Here is a 20,515-nt window from a genome sequence, read left to right as displayed (position 1 = left end):
AAGCACAGAAACAAATAGCTTGGCAGAGAAGTAGTCATTTTGCTGATTTGCCAAAGAACTCATAGAGATTAAACAAAAAGGACAACACCTGATATAAACACATACTGCAGTACTGCAAGATCCCCTAACCAGTGTTTGAGCTGTTATGAAAACACAGAAGCCTGGAGAATACTGCTGCTAGGGTTCTCCCTTCATCTTTTGAGCTGAGCACCCACCAGCCAGTGACTAAGGGCCAAACTAGATGATATCTGTGACAGGTTCGAGGGTTCCCTGCAGGGCCAGCCCTTCATAGACAATTTTTAGGCAGCGGCCTAGAGCGGCCACTTAAGAGGGGGCACCCCCCGGCCTGCTGCCGCACCCCACCCTTGCCTAAACAGGGTAGTAAATCGCGGGCCACCACCTGCCTTTCCGGGAGGGTGACCCACTTGCCCAAGAGAAGCTGAAGGTGCGATGGGGAGCAGCCTGGAGCCGGCCCTGCCTGTGGCTGCCAGCGGGGGCACTTCACTTCACAATTGCAGGCCGCCCCCCTCTCGCCCTGTGCCTCTGGGGAGCCAGCGGGGGGGGGACTCCTGGCGCACCTGCCTTCACCGCCCTGCCGCCTTCTTCTGCTGGCTGGTGGGACCCAGGGCACCTGCACTCTGCCCGCCACCACAGGCTCTACCTGCACCACCTCCCTCCACCTGCCCGAGCCAGCCCTACCTGGTGGCCGCCCCTCCCCTGCCCCTCCAGGGTCCCGCCAGAGCCAGTCCCGCTGGCCAGCCTCCAAGCAGGGCCCCAAGCCAGGCCAGGCGGGATTGCCGGACTGACCCCCGGCCTTAAAGCAGGAACTGGGACAGAGGTGGCGAAGGCCGGGTCGGGCATATGCAACAGGCGCTGGCGGCTCCCCATGGCCAAGGAGCAGCTTTCCAGAATGGAGGGCTTAGGGTTGCCAGCCTGCAGGTGGGACCTGGAGACCTCCCCCCCCGGCATTACAGAGATCAGGTCCCCTTGAGGAAAAGCATGCATTGGACTCGGCTAAGCTGCCTCCTCCCCAAACTCTGCCTTCACCAGACTCCGCCCCCCCTAGTCCCCAGGAATTTTCTAACTCAGAATTGGCAACCCTATTTAGACTCCAGACACTGGAGGAAGCCAGGAACTCCTGGCTTTGTTAATGGCCCTGTTATTGATTCATTGGTGTTTTTTATGTTTATTGATTTTATTACTGTGCTAATTGTTACTGTATAACCAGATCAGGAGCAAAGACACTGGGATTGTGGGCTTTCGAACCCCTAAAAGGTTCTTCCTAAAATGCATTTATGTTTGAAAACTGGTGGGCGCACCGGGGGGGGGGGCAGAAGCCGGCCCGTAGCTAACATGGGGGCCACGGGGCCTGGCCCTCTAGTGTTTCTTCTGGGCCCCCTCCCTCCTGGGCTGCCCCCAAAGTGCTCCAACTTACCACCTGCACTGTACTTCCATTTAATTAGCTGGCGCCGCCCCAGGCCCCCTCCCAAAGAATTCCCTAGCTACGGGGCTGGGCAGAAGGTAGCCTCGCCTAGTGTGCAAAAAAACAAACAAACCTGGAGCTGGCCCTGGTTCCCTGACCCAACTTGAGTCACACATAACAATGGGGAACTAACATTCCCAAGAGCCCCAGGGCCCAATTTGGTATGGGAGTGCTGCATGGGAGGAAGAAGGGTTTCAGCATTCCCTCCTGGGCCATTTCCTGAGCCAAAACAGCTGTGGTGGTGCTCTGTTCAACCCACTGTGGGACTCCACAGCATGCAGTGCCCCACAGCAGGGCAAATGCCCTCTGCCCTCATGGCTGTTTCAACTTAGAAAAACAGCATGGGAGGAAGGCTTGATGGTTTGTGGGACTGTGAGTCAGGTTAGGGAACCCCCAACCTGACTTGGGTCACACATATTGTCCAGTGTGGTCCTAAGCATCTATAATCTCATTGAATGTACAGAAATAGTTTACCTCTCTTTCGCAGGGTGGTGGAAATATAGCAATAACATGGGAGGGAGCTCACTGTGCAATTTTTTTGATTTTTAAGAAGGACCAACATTTTCCCCAAATATAGTTTACAGACATAATATGAAATATTAGTTCAAATATTCAGGTCAAATCTCAAAATTATGGATATTCTTCATTTCGTATTTACAATCTGGCAACACTTCACAAATTCTATATAAGGTCTGAGGACAGATCAATAGAAACTGTTTATATTAGCAAAGTTAGGACATATTTAGTAATATAATCTTGACACCTCATGCAGGGCTCTTTGAGCCAATGAAAAAGAACCAGGAAATCAGTCAGCAGAATTAATCTCATCTCTACAGTGACATTTTGGATGTTATTAATGGCTGCAGGTACTTGTGGAGGTACAAGAGCTGCAGTAATTGTATTTTCAGACATTCTGTGACAATATAACATTGGGTACTGCATTTTCAGGCTCAAAACTGCTAACAGTCTGGAGCAATCCCATTTTGCTGAACAGCATAGATTATTTTACTCTATATATTACAGTGGGAAAGCAGAATTGCTTAAGTAAATAGATACATTCACCTTACCTTTGGCTAAAAATTTGAATGAAAATTGGATGTACATTGTATTGGTACAGTCTAAGTCCCTTGAAACAAGCATTCTCAGCCCTTCCTGAAAATCCAGAATAGATACAGTGTAATTATTTCCCTCAAAATAAACTGAGCATTTCTATTCAATCTTGCTTAATAGTTCCAAGTTGCTACTGTAAAGACATGTATAAGCACCATGAGAGATGATTTCTTTATGGAATGCAGATGTTGATATTTTGTATACATGTTAATTCAGAGCAAGCCTTCTGAATCTGTGATTTGCCAAGTCAAACTCAGTCAATCGATGTATGATGGAGTCTGCAGTGGTTTGGCCACTGAACCCGTGTTTACAACCCCAGTCAAAGAGGAAAACCGGGGGTTTTAGTGGATCACCATATATAACTGATGGCTGCATTTGACTTAGCAATTCACAAGCTGTACAGTCTGATCTGGAGATCATAATCATGTTTACTCAGAAGTAAATCCCATTGAGTTAACTGAGTGCAGCAGGAAGGAGGAATCAGTGAAAACTGCCAATTTAACTTGGATACAACCAAAGGTGAAAGGGCTGCAAGAATGTACAATTTAAAATGAAGAAGGAAGGCTGACTGGACAAAGTTATTGAAGAATTTTAGATGGGAGGGCAAGAAATTTGTTTAAGACATGAAATGGGAGAGGAAGTCAGAAGAAGAAATTAAGAACAGATTCAAACACACTTAACATTCTGGAGGCAGAAAAGTCCACGCAAAGGGATTGGACTATGTCAGTTCTTACTTGGTCTGTTTGAAAGTGGCCCTGCATGAAAGTCCTGCTCTGTGTAAAAAATTCACATCAGAGGAGGTTTTCTCTCTGCATTGTCATATGTTTTCATGTGACAAATGCATTCATATGGAATGGTGTCTGCTTCTGCCTAAGAAAATAGAGATGGTACAGCTCCCTCTTGAGACAGCCTCAATTGAGCACATTTTGATATGTCCTGGTGGCAGGTGGCAGGTGATACCAATGGCTATGGATCTCGAAATGTCCTGGCAGTAGATTTGAAGAGAGAGGGAGAGGGAGAGGGGGGGAGGGGGACCAAAGTGAATGTGGAGAATGCAGTGAAAAAGGAGTTGCAGGAAATAACCAGAGAACAATTAAAAGATTTTTTTTAAAAAAAACCAGTGTACATGTAATTAAATTGTTGGATATGAATAATGTCTAACCCCTTTAAAGATAAGAGCTGTTCCAGATTTGATAGTGTCACCATTCAAATTCCCTCTCTCGGCTCCATAGACCTCTGGCCAAATATCGGGATGCAGATTACCATTGAAGTCGTCTTTCAGCACAGAAGGGAGAGGAGAAGTAGGCACACAGTAGGGGCCCCCAAAGCCTCTGTCACACCTGACAATAAATTGTGGAGAGTGCATATGAAGGGAGCATTATCTCTCTGGACTACTGAGATACACTAATAAGACATATCACTAACTAGACAAATGCAATACTTGTCTCCTTACACACAGCGGCCAGCATCACAGATTCCATGGCCAGAGCACATCCATGGGCATCCAGTGGCCAGGATTACATTATCAATAGCCCATGTGCCTCCACCGGGAGTATAATCATGTTGGATCCATCGGAATCGTGTCCTAGGAGAGCTGAGAAAACAGGAATGAATGGAATAATTCAGTACATTACAGTAATTATATGGTATTATAGTATTATTATGTACAGAAAAGAAAATCATTGTACTTATATTCAGAAGATCAAATGTGTAATTAAAATGTGATCTGCTTTTGATTCTTTTAGATTGTAAGTAAAAGCACAAAACAAATGGTCATCTGTCCCCGATTCTGTTTATACCTGTTTCAGATACACACTGAGAAAGTAAACATGTGAGGCTCTAATAAAGTACTCCATTCCCAATTTGTGGCAGTCTAATGTTTGGAAACTTTTGTATTACTACATGGTGAATTAACGTAATCATGTATATGGTGAGTGCTATTATTATGTGATAGCTGAATCTTTGAACCATGAGGAAAGCCTTGAACCAAATTTTAAAAAATTACATTCTAAAATGTCCATCACATACAAGTACATCTAACATAACATGGTTTTTGAGCACACTTATGGTTGTGCATGACCATGTGCAATAGGGAGGTAATTAACATGCAGCAAACTTATCATGTGAATTGTCTGCCTGAAACTGATACTATTTTCCATGCCCACAACGGCTTGATAACCTGTTTTGCTTTTACAGTCCCAGAAAAGAAAAAATAGTCTCAGTGAACTTGAATCTGATTCTTCTCCCCTTTCAGAACCTATCTTTCAGAAGGTTCCCTTTAAAGAGCTCCTAGGTCCCATTTTAAAGTTAAAAAAAATACAGCCCTCAACAGTTTGGCATTTGGGTATCTAGCCTGCAGTCCTAAGAACATTTTCTTTGGTTTAGTCCGATTGATTAAAATAGGACTTCTGAGAAGACCACCTTAGGATTGCTTCCATAGTTTGGGGGCTTTTTTTAAAAAAGGAGAGATCAGGGAAAGCACTTTTTTTCCCCCAAGCAAAATTTGAATGGCACTACAAATAAATTCTGTACAGATAAAAATAACTGTGGAAAATGTGTAGGATTTCTCCTTTTGTTCTTCAGCATGTAGAATAGCTAGACTCATTTGATCATAGGAGTGCTTTCTCTGTGATTGATTTTATATGGCTGATGACTTAACAGGCCGGATTTATGGTTCAAAAGTTTCAATCATTTAACACAGTGGAGCTGAGGAAAAAGAAACAACCATTAGACATGCCGGATCACCAACCGGTTCAATTCATGTCCTGCTCACCAGTAACTAAACATCTGTTGTATTTGAGGAAATCTGGATAAGAAGTAGCAGAATTACAGTGCTTTCTCACATCAATACAGTTCTTTCTTGCAGCCACTACCCTCTGCTGACTGTCTGCCAATGCCTCCAATTTTTAAAAGGCACATAGCAAAAAAATAATAATCTATTTGAGTTTCTTTTAGGTGACATTTACTACTTAGGTGTTTCTCTGTGCCTTTGGTGTCTGACTGCGCAGGCATGAACACAGGATGAACAGCAAGTGAAGCTGTGCTTTTTACAAGTTGGTCAATTTAGTGATATAGCCATAATCTCAGGGATACATTCCTTTGTTTCATTAACTTAAGTAATTTAGTTCTTGGCAGCCACAAGCTGCAGTGACCTGGGCCTGCATCACCAGTGGCTACTGTACAGGCTCTGAGCTGCTCAGCACTGTGCTATGTTTAAAATGAACCTTGCCAAGCAACACCTAATGAAGCAGGAACATAAGAACATAAGAGACGCCAATGTTGGATCAGGCCAAAGGCCCATCCAGTCCAACACTCTGTGTCACACAGTGGCCAGAAATACCAGTGCCATCAGGAGGTCCAGCAGTGGGGCCAGGACATTAGAAGCCCTCCCACTGTTGACCCCCCCCCCAAGCACCAAGAAGACAGAGCATCACTTGCCCCAGAGCCCCTAGCTATACCTGGTGGCTAATAGCCACTGATGGACCTCTGCTCCATATGCTTATCTAATCCCCTTTTGAAGCCGTCCATGCTTGTAGCACCCACCACTTCCTGTGGCAGTGAATTCCATGTGTTAATCACTCTTTGGGTGAAGAAGTACTTCCTTTTATCCGTTCTAACCCGACCGCTCTGCAGTTTCATCGAGTGCCCACGAGTTCTTGTATTGTGAGAAAGGGAGAAAAGTACCTCTTTCTTTACCTGCTCTTTCCCATGCATAATCTTATAAACCTCGATCATGTCACCCCTCAGTCGTCTTTTCTCCAAGCTAAAGAGCCCTAAGCGCTTTAACCTTTCCTCATAGGGAAAGTGTTCCAAGGAGCTCATGTCTCTTTTAACCTCTGGAGTCTGAGCAAGTTAAATTTGCCTGGCAATCATGTTTATGTCAAAGTTCACAGCATGCCTAATAGCAATATTAGAATCAATGGATTTCAGTCCAAACTCCTGTTTACACAAGTGGAATGCATTTCTGCACCCACAAAGGGGACTCTGAACCAGTGTTCCCTCTAAGCTGAGTTAGTGTGAGCTAGCTCACAGTTTTCTAGCCTCCAGCTCACAGATTTTTGTCTTCGCTCAGGAAGGAGGGCTCCAGAGCAAACTGATTTATGCAGTAGCCAAATGGCTCGCTCACAACTTTAATGCCAGTAGCTCACAAAGTAGAATTTTTGCTCACAGGACTCCACAGCTTAGAGGGAACATTGCTCTGAACCTTCTGCAGATTCTCCCCTTCCATCTGCAGTCCCATGTCACCTCTCATGTTATTCCCAAGAATCAACTGATGCTCAAGAGCAGTTCATTGTGAGCCACAGGAGGATTCAGCTGAAAGAGAAAGGTAGAGAAGCCCCACTTCAAAAGTGGAACTCTCCTTGTGTTTCTCTAGATCCTAGCCAGTAGCTCATTTTGCTTCCTGAGAGTGGAAATGGACAACAAATTTTGATTAGCCACTGTTTACTGTAATCCCATGTCTGAGTTCCTCCTCCTGTAGTTATGGAAACATGTGAGATTACTACAGGCTTCCCCCCCCCCACACACACACCAGAGCTGACCATCAACAATGAGATATGGGGGCAGGGAAATAATTGACATGGCAATGTTACTTCTCATACCTATGGGCAAAGAAGGGGGAATGCAATAGGGATTGCTCTTCTGGGCAGTAAAACTTGTGTTTCTTGTAACATCATTATAGTTATATAAGGCTGTGGTCACACTGGAGGCTTGGCACAATCTGGCTGCGCCTTTATGTGTGGCTGTTTAAATAGTTGTGGGAAGTTTTGATCAGAAATCCCACCCTGAACCGGCTTAACTATGTGCTCACCCCATGACCCATTGTTCAGAATGTTGCAGCATTCTTTTTTTTTTCTTGGTCTTTCACCCATGTGCATAAGTGTCTATCTGAAGCTCTGGCTCCTTTTTGACAGCTCCACAATCTCTCTGCCAAGTACTTCGGCCCCTCTCAGCCCCCTTCCCTTCACCTCTCTTCTGTGGAATACATGGGGAGATAAAGTGCAGATTTACTTAAGAATAGCCCCATTGATGTCAGTTCATTTACCCTTGTGTCAATCATGGTATGCTCTCACACTCTGACACAGAAACAAAAGAGAGGGGTGGGGGGGATATGTCGCTCGAAAACAACTCCCCTGGGGACTCCCAATACAGAATGACTACCTGGACTCGGTGATTGACAACACCAGGGGCAATAGTTCTCCTTTACGCACGTAGCTACCTGATCCAACCCCCCCCCCCACAACCCTACAACAACCAAAGGAGGCAGAAATGGAAGGGAAGGTTCAGATTTCCCAAATGGCTTGACTTCGCAACAGGGGAATTCAGACATCGGGAAATGCAGGGTGGAAGCTCTAGGATCTCTTAATGCCAGACTTTCCCCAGTGCCTGATTACTCTGCTTTCAAAGCAGGGCAACACGGGGTGCCAATGACTGGGGCATGGAAGGTAGATGTTGTTTGATCATGCTCTTTAAATCCGCTACTATATCGCGGCAAACTGCTCGTGTGACCGAAGCCTAAAAATGATTTACTAACATCACAAGAATCAGAATCTGAGGAGAGTTGTCATGGACTCATTAATGACTCAATAACTGCAGAAAAGGCCTTCGAAATGGTCTTGTAGGCAGATAAATAAGTAATAGCCGGTCCAAGTCAAGAGGTCTCCCTAGTATCTGATTGATATAATTTATTTTAATTTTTAAAATTTGCCAATTTTAAAATTTTATTCCCTTTCCCCACATTGCTATATTCTGCCTAAATTATTCCACTCTGTTGAGATTGTTTTACACAGTTCCAATTACCAAAGACCAGCTGCCGGAGCTTTGGAATTGTCATGATCTGACAGCCAACAAGCACAAGACACAAAGGAAACTGTACAAAAATGCTGCTATATAATATCACAAAATCTTAAATTTCCATATGATAGTGAATAACCAAAGTCCGTATATATTTTTTAGATATACAGACAAAGAAGAAGTCCTCACAGAGCCATGATGACGAAATTCTCCAGAGTAAAACTTCCATTTCGTAGAGCCTTCATCCAAGATCAACAAATCAATGGTGTCATTCCTTATTCTCAGACAGCAATCTTTCCTTTATACAAGAGTTACAATATCAAAAGGTTCTTATCTTAATCCATGACATGGAGAAAACAGTAGAGATTCTCACACAACGGGCAATTAATCGTAACAGTCCGTTGCCCGTTGTGTGAGAATCTCTACTGAAACACACATGCTATCTTGCCAGAACATAAGTAGGCCTATTGACTACACTTCATTGGCATATTCCATCAAGAAGGTTGTCCTTAAACATTGGCACGTGTTAAGTGATATGCCAGGATGTAACAACAAACCCTTTATAGGATTCAGAAGAACTCCCACCATGAAGGATTTGTTGGTCCATGCAGACCTAAAGGTGGATGTTAATATTGAAAATAGTCCTAAAGGACATTTTAGATGCCTTAGATGTGCAGCATGTCCATTAAGTTGGGAGACTAAATACATTGAATTTTCTGATATTAATTTTAGGTTAGTGCTTAATAGCTATTCCTCATGTGCAACCAAGCACACAATCTACATGGTGGTCTGTCCTTGTGGGTTGAGGTATATTGGAGAATCAATGAGAGCGATTAAAACTCGCATATTAGAATATAAATCCAAAATTAAACATGCACATTTGGAAGCTCCCCTCATAGACCATTTTGTTTCCAAAGGACATAGATATGATTACTTTAAATTTATAGTTCTAGAAGTCATTAAATGTAGCAAATATGACAGGAAGGATATACGAAAGGTCCTTTTGAAAAGAGAAGCATTCTGGATATACAGACTAAACACCATATATCCACATGGTCTGAATGCATCTTTAGATCTGAGTTGTTTCCTATAACTCTTTTTCCTTAGTGTTTCAATGTTAGGACACCCAGCCATTGTTCAGTTTTTATGTAAGTTGATTCTGGAGCAATCCATGAAGGTGTGAACTCTGTATAAGTTAGGAACCACGAACACCTGGTTAACACATAAACTTTATTTTGTCTGAGAGAAATTTTCTCCATTACTTGTGCAATGAAATAGGTGGTAAGTAGGTTTGAACATTTTTGTTTTTGTATAAGCTTTGGCTTTATATAATTATGCGTAGTTAGTCTGTCTGGTTTCACTGCTTTGCTATGTTTTTTCTAGAAACTGTTATTGAACTCCATGTGAATCGGGTAGCTTTTCTATTGAAGTGCAATTTTCCACACATCATCTAGTAAGGTTTTGTACCAAGTTTATTTTAAATTTGGTTGTACAATTACCTAAGAAGTAAGTACTAATGTTCATATGTATTATATCATGTATAAGCTTATAAATTCTTGGTTAGAAGAAGACGTTTGTCGAAATGGCATCGCATTCCGGAGACCACTGTCCCGCCGTCGTTGTTATCTTCTATCTTATGTAACTGGATTTACAATTTGAATGTATTAGTATCACTTTTGTAAGTTTCATATTTATAACATTATTGCTATCGTTAAAGAAACATTGAGCGCACTTTACACAGTTCCTGTGGCTCTATCTTTTCATGTCTACGGACTGTGACCATATTTGTCTTTGTACATACTGAGAATAAGGAATGACACCATTGATTTGTTGATCTTGGATGAAGACTCTACGAAACGGAAGTTTTACTCTGGAGAATTTTGTCATCGTGGCTCTGTGAGGACTTCTTCTTTGTCTGTATACCTAAGAAATATATACGGACTTTGGTTATTCACTATCATATGGAAATTTAAGATTTTGTGATATTATATAGCAGCATTTTTGTACAGTTTCCTTTGTGTCTTGTGCTTGTTAGTATTTTGGGCTGTGACCTTATTGTTTTTTTCTATAGATCTGACAGCCAGAATAGGTGCTAATTTTGAGGACTACTTTTAGGCCAGTTTTTTTGGTCTTGGCTTTTGTGGATGTGCAATATAGTCCTCAAAGGTGGCTCAGAGGTTAAGACACTGAGCTGCAGACCAGAAGGTATGTAGCTCAGCAGTTTGAGACCCTATTGCTGCTTGATGGAGTGAGCTCCTGTCTCTGGCGCCAGCTCCTGCCAACCTGGCAGTTCAAAAGCAAGAAATTGCAAGTAGCAACCGATACCACTTTGGTGGGAAGGTAACAGTGTACTGTGTGCCTTGGCATTTAGTCATGCCAGCCACATGACCACAGAAACATCTTCAGACAGCGCTGGTTCTTCGGCTTGGAAACAGAGATGAGCACCGCCCCCTAGAGTCGTATTCGACTAGCTTTCGAGCAAGGGAATCTTTACCTTAATATAGTACTACTGGGTTATATTTGGCCAATTTTGAATGGATATAAAAGGCCAAGGTCTCTTCCCTACAGGGGTGTGTGTGGTGCTTGGGAGCCTCATTCTGTTGTGTCCTTAGCCCAAAGTACAAACAGATATAGTTGAATATAGATTTTGATTAGTTCATGTTAAATATAGTTATTTTTTGAATTTTGTTTTTCTTTCCCTGTGGCTTTACATTTTATAAATTTATGTTACCCATAATGGAAAACTTTATAATATAGGATGTATTAGCCCGAGTGGTTGCACTGATAGGAGACAGCACTGCAGTGTATTGCAATATTGTCTATTGTGTATATCGCCCTTTTTAAATTATAGTTCAGTGTTATCTGCCTTGTCACCCTTTGTTCAGTGTGGCATGTTAAACCTTAGTCTGGTTTCCTTAGAATTTCTTTGCCCACATTGACTGCTTCATTACCCCGGTTAGTTTTTTATTGTTTGCTTGTAAGGCTAATTTTTAACCCTTCCTCTGTTCCATTTTTAAATTAGAGATGTGTGCTATTTGATTGAATTATTTGTATCAATTTAAGAAAATAAAATTTATATTACAAAAAGAAAATAAAAAAAAGAATGATTTACTGAGCTTTAGGGAAGATGTGAAAATTTTATGGACCAAGCACAGCCACTTAAATTTTCCAGAAGCTTTATGCTGCAGTGGGAGAGGGGGAAATGCTTTGTTCTAGAGTGGTCTCTTTCTAACCATTCCAGTTCCTAAACATTGGAAATTTGGTTTCATCCATCCATAAAATTGTACATCCACAGTTTCCTTTGTTGTTAAGCCAGAAATGCAGCTAAAGTAAAAAGACAGTTTTGTAGTAAAAGAAATAAGTTGTAAAAAGCTTGAATTACTGTATGAAATCAAGATAGCAGTTCTCACATTGTTCCTTGCGGAAGGTAGACAGTAATTCGCTTCCAGTTCTGGAATCTTTCTGAGATGTAAACAGAACTCTCAATGTATTGTTGACAGCCTATCTTTGGAGGAACACATTCCTCAGTAACCAAATGCCAGTCTCTTCCACTGTTTAGGGAATACTGGAAGTGAATACTGTGGGAATCACTGAATGGCTTGCTGCAGCCCATGTTGAGTTCAAACTGCATGAAGGTAGAGTCAGACACATGGAAATCCCAAGTCTCAGCATAACGAGGTTTTCCTAAAGAGAGATCAGAAAAAGAAATCATTATACTGCTTTTGACTTGCAAGCAGATATTTCAGACCAAAGGCTATTTCCTCTCCTAATGGGCAACTAGAACTTATCACATTTTTTTGGGGAAAAAAATCATTTAATGTGAGTCTTACCTATATTTTCACTGAATACGAGTGCTGTGTCCATGGATAGACAATCAATGTCTACTTGTCCTCCTTGGATCCTGTACCAACTAGCTTGTAAATCTACAGATCCATCAAATTTATCCTGAAAACCAGTCTGAGAGCTGTCATTCATTCCTACAAGCACATCATCTAAAGCCCACTGTGCCGAATGCTTCCCTGTAAACAAGCAGACAAATGAGAGCACTTTTCATCTCATTAGACACCAACCAGTTTGACTAAGTTACAGTATAGAGCTACAGAAAAGGCCTTATGAGCTTAGTTTGTATGATTTCTGATAGCTGGGGATGAAAAATGAGGGGAGGTGGAAAGAATTAGTGAAACATGGTGGGGAGTCAAATCAACCTCTAAGTCTCACAAAATTCTTTCCCTTTTTACAGGCCAGCTGGGGGAGATCTGTTCAGCTTTCATCAAGTCATGCCTAACCCTCAAACAATCTGTTTTAATTCAGAGAATTAGGGCTTAAATACACGATATGTCTGACACATGTTTCGTCACAGGTGTGTGACTGGACTCAAAGTCAAAAATACACTGGATGAATGTACCAAGCCAAATGAGTGTTTTTTAAGGTGAGTCCCCCCGATGTTCCTCTGACAGTGAATCTGGTCATGCACCCGTGACCCATCATGTGTCAGATGTATCGTGAAATTTTGCCCTTAGTCCCATCTCTACAAATGAGGCATCCTATTATCAAAGATGCAAAGGGGAAAATGTCTCATGTATACCCTGGATTTGCTCCATCATCAGCTGAAGTGAGAGTTCAATGCATTTGGAGGATCAGGGCCACAGACCAAGAACATGATTCACTGCTCAATTAAGCTCATCCCACTGTTGAATTTAAAAGCACATTTATTGCATTACATTCTACTTCTCAGGGGTACATAGTGTCTGCTTTGGTAGAGAATAAATAGAAATGTTGATTGTAACCTCCCCAGCCATTGGATGGTTAAAAAATTAGATACTCAAGTGTAAAAGAACATAATGCAAGTGTTGGTGACTGAAGAGCTCCAGGAGGATCTCCACAAACTGGGTGAGTGGGCGACAATGTGACAAGTGAAGTTCAGTGTTGGTAAATATAAGATGATGCACACTGGAACAAAATATCCCAACTTCAAGTATATGGTAATGGGGTCTGAACTTGCTGAGACTGAGAAAGAGACCTTGGGGTCACAGTGGAGCTGTCAATGAAAGTGTCAGCTCAGTCTGCTACAGCACTGAAAAGGGTAGAAACTGTGTGTTAGGAATTATTAGGAAAGGGATTGAAAATAAAACAGCCAATATTATAATGCCCCCGTATAGATCTATGGTGTGGCCTCATTTGGAATACTGTGTAAAGTTCTGGTCATCATACCTCAAAAAGGACATTGCAGATCTGGTAAAAGTACAGAAGAGGGCAACCAAGACAATTAAGGTACTGGAGAACCTTTCCAACAGGAAAGGCTGGAGTCTGGGGCTTTTCAATTTAGAAAAGAGACAACTAAGGGGGGACATGATAGAGGTTTATAAAATTATGCATGGGGTGGAGAGAGTGGACAGAAAGAACTTCTTCTCTGTGTCCCAAAATACTAGCACTTGAAAGCATCCAATGAAATTGATGGGCAGTAGACTCAGGACAAACAAACAAAAAAATCACTATTTCCCCCCCACAATGAGTTATTAAAATTTGGAATTCCCTACCAGATGTAGTGATGGCCACAACCATAGACAGCTTTAAAAGTGGATTAGACAGATTCATGGAGGACAGGTCTATCAGTGGCTACTATCCATGGTGACTAAAGGGAATCTCCACTTTCAGAGGCAGTAAACCTTTGAATACCAGTGTGAAGAGGCAACATTAGGAGAAGGTCTCAGTCTCTATGCCCTGTTGTTGACTCCCACAGTAATTGGTTGGCCAGAGGTGAGAAACAATGCTGGACTAGATGGACGCCTCATCTGATCCAGCAGGAGTCTTCTTATGTTCCTAAGTGTTACGTATCATCCTACTGAACTATTACCTACAATGTGGGTTTTTAAATGTATTTATTTCAAAAAATCCGAAGAAAAAGCACAAAGGGAAGAAACCTAAAATCCAACAACTAAGTAAGATTAGAACAAAGAAAAAAGAGAGAACAAAAACAATGCATAAATACAAGACAAAATTATAACAACAATGGTGGAAGAATCTAAACATAATTGTTGTTGTTATCATTCTGTGTAGATTACTTACCATGTTGAGGTTGCCACCATCGGAAAGCGGTCGCTGATGTTTTGGCCTCACGAGGCAGTTCTATTGATACAATCTGTGGCTCTAAGAAAGACATGAAATCCAGTTCTCGGAGCAAATGCCAGCTTATTCCATTGTCATTTGAGTATTGAACAAGAAGTCCTGAAAGATAAAATGAAATAAAGTAATGTCGATCATGCCTCTCAGCAAGCCTGTGATGAAAAATCTATTTTCAGTGGTGGATGTTCAAGATCACGTTTTGGCAATTCGATTAGCAATTCCATGTCAAGTTGCGGCATAAAGGCACAGGCACTAATTTAGTCCTCATCATTTTTAAAAACTTTTCTCTTGATTAACTTACAAGAGGCATAAGGGAAGCTCTATCCACAAATGTTTGTACAAAACATAAGTTTTCTTACTGACTGGAAAAAATCAAGTTAAAGTCATCCCTGTGCATTGATACCTGCTCCTCAATAGTGTAAAACTGGCATTTACCAATCTGAGTATTTTGTTCAAGACTTCCAGCAGATTTACAGCCTTACATTAAAGCTGAGAGATGTTTGAGTTGGAAATCAAATCATGAGTTGATCACTAATGTCAAAGTTATGGGACATGCTGTGATTGGTTGCAGCATTTGCCTGCAAAGGATTGCTCCTATGATGCTGGAAGTATCCAGGGATAAAAGGAGGTTAGCTTTTGAAATAAGCCACAAAATCACACAGAGGTAGCTTCTATTATACTGTGCATTTAATTTTTTAGTTCATGCACAATTTATCTTGAGATTAATGTACAGTCACATACACAGCCCTAATAATATTTTCAAAAGTGACTTGTAGATAACAGAATGGCACTGTTATAACATGGCTGGCAAATTAAAAGCCAAGGAGCAAACACACAGGTAATTTTCAATCACTTTCCTGGTAATACAGTACTCTTCCTGCCAAACCAACTGAGAAATGATGGCTTTGAAACATTCTAATTATTTTTTCATATGATTTGGACATGACTGACCTATTTCTCTCTAACAGCAGGTGTTCTTTACCGTTAATGTCATGTTAGCACAATATTAATATGATATATCTGGTGGCCCCATGACACGTAAAAATCATGTCATCCACAGGCTGCTATAGTGGATGTCACAGTGCAATGCTCTGTATCAGCACCTCTGTGAATTTCCTGCTCCCTAGACAATAATGAAGGTCAAAGAAGACGGGGATGGCAAAGGATGAGATGGTTAGTGTCATAGATGCAACGAACATGAAATTGAGCAAACTTCAGAGGATGGCGGAAGACAGGAAGGCCTGGTGTGAACTGGTCCATGGGGTCGCGAAGAGTCGGACTCGACTGTGCGACTGAACAACAACAAGGCAATAATGAAAAGTAGCATTCACCGTATGAGTCAAGGTCATCATACAGTGAACTTCCCTGCCGGTGACCGCCACTGCTGTGGACTGGGGGGAAACGCACTGTTTGATGGCCCTCACAGATTGAAAGTTCTTTTCTAATGTGGCTAAGGGTGTTAAATAAATCACTGGGGCTTCAATCTCTGTGGTGAAAATAACATAGGCCCACTTTAAGCCATTTTACATGCAGTTTCTAGTTTCTCAAAATACAGCATTGGTTTCAGCTACAAAAGAGCCCCACATCAATAAAAGGTATTTGTATTGGGGGAGGGGGGAATGCCACCCAAAACAAAAAATAGGGTTCCAGAAAAATATCAAAACAAAAGATCAACAATTTTATTAAAAATTCAAAGTGAACAAGGTGAATTAAGCATAACTCCATGAATTAGATAATATTGGACTAGGAAACAGAAACATTTCTCTATAGAAAGGCCAGTTCACAACATTCGGTCCCATTCTATCATCATCAAGAAGCCAAAGGCAGACTGGGAACAATGAAGATATGTGCAGGCTTGATTCAATAGAAGGAACTACCTGTGTCATGAAGTAGCGCCACCAGGGGTCTATTGGGGACGGAGCGTGCCAGAGCACTGCTCCGGGAGCCCAAGCACCAGAGGCGGTGGCAGCAAGTCCCGCCCCCAGCTCCCCACGCTGCGGCCCCCTGCTGCCTCCCAGGGCCAGCACCGGAGCGCTGCAGCCCTGGGAGGCAAGAAGAGGCCCCCCCACCGCCTCCCAGGGCCAACGCCGGAGCTCTGCGGCCGTGGGAGGCCAGAAGAGGGCCCCCCGCCGCCTCCCGGAGTAAGTGAGGGATCCGCGGGGTGTGGTGGAGGCTTGATTGGGGGGGGGGGGTGGGGGGGGCTCCCCCTCCCCTCATCTCTTTGCCCTCTTTCTTTCCCTCCTTTCCTTTCTTTCCTTCTCTTTCTTTTCCTCTTTCCTTCCCTTTTACTCTTTCATTCCTTCTCTCTACACACACACTCTCTCTCTCCTTCCCTCTTTCCTCCTTCTGCGGCCCAACTCTAGTGAGAAGGGGTTTAAACTTTAAACCCCTTCTCTCTTCGCTCCCCCCCCCCCCCCTTGCTGGGGAAGTGGAGGCTTTTGAATATGCTTCCCCCCCTTGCTTCCCCTTCTGACATCACTTCCGGTGTTGTCAGGGGGCGTTGCATATGCTAAGGAGCTATTATGCTAATAGCCTAGTAGCTCATTAGCATACCATATGTTAATGAGCTCCTGCAGCTCTTTTTCTAGGAAAAGACCCCTGAGCCCCACCATCCTAGTGGTTTATCAAGCACATTCCTTTATTTTCTCTAGTATAAATGAATGATTGCCATTCATCCCTGTGGAGAAAAGTAAAGTGCTATACTTGGGGTCAAGGTTGTGGTGACCTCCTTTTCACCTGACTATGCGCACAGGTCTTACTGACCAGGACCCTGTGGAGATGGGGTGGGTGGGTGCAATATGGGCCAGAAGAACCCTTGTGGTATTGAAGCTATCCATGCACACATGACTCATCATAGTGACACACATCTATTATGATGAGTCATGTGTGCATAAGTGGCTTAAAAATAAGAAGCAGAAAAATAATCTGAGGCCATTCCTTGGTTTTAAGTTTTACAAGCTGAACTGTTATGTTCATCATCAAAGATGAAAGAGTATCAACAGCAGGCTGCTAATGATGCAAAACAGGTTAATGGAGGGCAGAAGCTTTAAGCACATTTACCTTCATTCCTGGCTCTTGGTTTGTTGCAGCCTGTGCCAATGGACTTGCTTCCAATCTGAACATAAAACTGAACTAGTCTGTTAACAAAAAGATTAAAAAATTGTCTTAGAAGAGAAAAACAAAATAAAAAAGAAGCTATGAGACAGTATCATCAGATCATTGTTTCTTCATCCTACATGCTTGATTTATATATTATTTTATTTGAGATTATTTAAAACTGTGGCAAAGTATCAGCAGATGCTAAGTGGTTTGTAGAGTAACTTTTACTTCCCTGGGATTCCATGGGTTTTATGGCAACCATATGACTGCTATTGCTAAACCACGTTTTCAGGTAGGTCTGCCAACCTCCAGGTGGGGCATGAAGTTCTCTTGGAATTACATCTGACCTCCAGACTACAGAAATCGGTTCCCCTGGAGAAAATGGAAGCTTTAGTGGGCAAGATCTATGGTATACCATGGATTCTAGGTGAAACCGCTACCCAAATTTCCCCATTTCACAGGCACCACCTCCAAATCTCCAAGGGGATTTCCCACACACTCAACTTACTCCTGGTTTTCTTGGTAGTCCATCCATGAGCATTGGAAACAGTTTGGACATCCACACATCTGCCCTTTCTGTGCATTTTCACAGCAGTGCAGTCAGGCCCCCCCCCCATACATGCCTTAAATAATGAGGAGTTTCATGGAAGCTGCTGTCTGTCAGACTCCTGGTCAAGTTACTCTCAACAACACTCTCTTTGGCAGTTATATGTTTATTGAGATTTAATCAAGATCCAGGTCATAACTAAGCTGTGTCAGAACTGGAGATTTGGGCAGGTACAATCACAGATATAGGTAATTCAAATTAAACCCCTCCTAATGGTCACTCATACATCACATCCATCCCACCTAGCCATAGCGTTCCTACCCCCCTTTCACCTGGGAAATATACGATCCCATTATCTACACAACCAAGCTGGCACCAAAAGTTTCAAGGACGTTCCTCTGGGAGAGGATGGCTTCTTCGGGAGGAATTACGGCCTCTAAGATAGCGCAGTCACGCACTCCACATTCAGTCCTCCCCACCTAAGGAATTCCCTCCCCCTTGCATCCATGGCAAACTGAGCTGAGTGATGTTTGACCCTGTCATTGGTGGAATCATTGGCGGCATCACAGCAATCTCCTTTTTATTTTCTGTACATGCTTATATTGAAGTAGCATTGTAATGAACAGTTCAAACAGGTTCTCTTCCCTCGCAGAGATATGACTTTTTCCTTATGGCTAAAAACTTACTTTTTTAAAAAAATGAAAGTTGGGAATTCTGAGAACCTGCTAAATCTATCAGTACACTGCTTAAAATGCTATACTGACACACAGAGGTCATTTCGGGGGGGAACGCAGTTCCCCCGGGTGAGGTGCAGGGGGGCGGGGCACATGACGAAGCCCCGCCCCCTGCTTCCGGCCGCCCCGCTTCCAGCTCTCATTCAGCCAGGAGGAGGCAGGAGAAGAGGGAGGGTAAGTTGCTTCCCCCCCGCCTCTCCCCACCCCTGCCTGCCTGGGGCCAGGGAGGGCCTTGGCGGGGCTTCCTCGCACTCCCGCTGGCCTTGCAGGTCCACCGCTGGGCCCCTGATGTCAGGGGGTGTGGCATATGCTAATGAGTTATGCTAATGAGTTCCCCTAGCTCTTTTTCTATGAAATGACCCCTGCTGACACATCAATATTTTAGTTAAAACTATTTAAGAGCGAGGTGGGAGGTTCCCCCCCATCCCTTTTTTATCAGTGGCCGACTATAGAGAATTTAAGCTAGGCTAAGTGGTAATTTCTAAGGGCTGGAAATAAAGAACATTCTTTGACTGCTGTGAGCCTACTACTTAAAGAAACCATAATTAAAAGAAGATTGTAGACCTTGTACCGTACCCTATTTTTCCCCTTTGTGGGGTGGAGTTTGGAATTATAACTAAAAGAAGACTGTAGTCTTTGCAACGTACCCCATTTTCCCCCTTTGTTCGGTGGAGCTTGGAGTTATTTGCTTCTTTTTAAAGTTTACAGGTTTTCTGTTGTTTGGAATCAAGAAGATACTGTATTTCGTTTGGGAATTACACAATTTAAAAGGGAACTCTGCTTCAACTACTTCAACTGAATGGCATCTGTAAGACTATTAACACTTTGATTTGACTTGTCAATCCCTTTACCAACACTTCAGGCTCCCAGTTAGACTAAAGTACGTTTAGCTTCTGCCCTTTACCTCTGGTGTTTGATTGTATTTCCTGTGTTCTATTGGTGAGGTTCAAATAGGGAGGAAGTGAACTCTAGAATTCTGTTCCCATAATAACATAGTTGTGGTGAGATATATTCTAGTTGGGTCTATACAAGATTATTCAATACAAGAACTCGTGTGCACTCCATGAAATTGCTGAGCAGTTGGGTAAGAACAGATAAAAGGAAGTACTTCTTCACCCAAAGAGTGATTAACACATGGAATTCACTGCCACAGGAGGTGGCGGCGGCTACAAGCATGGGTGGCTTCAAGAGCGAATTAGATAAGCATATGGAGCAGAGGTCCATCGGTAAATGGATTAAACTCACCCCAGAAAAGAAGACGGATTTTTCAACAGCTGAAAAAAGTTAACTTTGACATAATATGCCTTCAAGAGACTCATATTAAAATGGCAGATCAAAAATACCTTCAAGTTAAAAAAATTTGGAAAACTTTTACTGCTTCAGATAAAGATAAAAAGAAAAGAGACCTAGTGACTTCTGTAAAGGAGCATTTACAACCTGAAATTATTTATGCTTCACAAGATGGAAGAATTCTGATGGTTCAAATACAAAGACAAGCCAAGAAAACTTTACTGTTGAATATTTATGCTCCAAATCAACATCAAGAAAATTTTTACAAATTCCTACAAGATTTGATTTCTAAACAGGATTATGATGAATTATGTATGATTGGTGACTTTAACACAG

The 20,515-nt window shown here is 42.5% G+C and overlaps 1 protein-coding gene across 1 annotated transcript in view; it reads right to left on the bottom strand.

Annotated features, from left to right (window-relative positions):
• Positions 1-20,515, bottom strand: part of RELN (reelin) — a 585,476-nt gene that overhangs the window by 96,353 nt on the left and 468,608 nt on the right. The window contains exons 32-38 of the mRNA XM_015415052.1: positions 17,570-17,646; positions 14,453-14,611; positions 12,217-12,405; positions 11,797-12,070; positions 4,047-4,187; positions 3,756-3,933; positions 2,551-2,635 (exon numbers count right to left, since the gene is read on the bottom strand). Of these exons, the coding sequence (XP_015270538.1) occupies positions 2,551-2,635; positions 3,756-3,933; positions 4,047-4,187; positions 11,797-12,070; positions 12,217-12,405; positions 14,453-14,611; positions 17,570-17,646 (1,103 nt within the window). The remainder of the gene's footprint in view (positions 1-2,550; positions 2,636-3,755; positions 3,934-4,046; positions 4,188-11,796; positions 12,071-12,216; positions 12,406-14,452; positions 14,612-17,569; positions 17,647-20,515) is intronic.

This window comes from Gekko japonicus, unplaced genomic scaffold (assembly GCF_001447785.1).
Source record: "Gekko japonicus isolate JY-2015 unplaced genomic scaffold, Gekko_japonicus_V1.1 scaffold5, whole genome shotgun sequence".
Taxonomy (NCBI): domain Eukaryota; kingdom Metazoa; phylum Chordata; class Lepidosauria; order Squamata; family Gekkonidae; genus Gekko; species Gekko japonicus.
The sequence above is the reverse complement of the archived record's forward strand: the minus strand, read 5'-3'. Positions and strand labels throughout refer to the sequence as shown.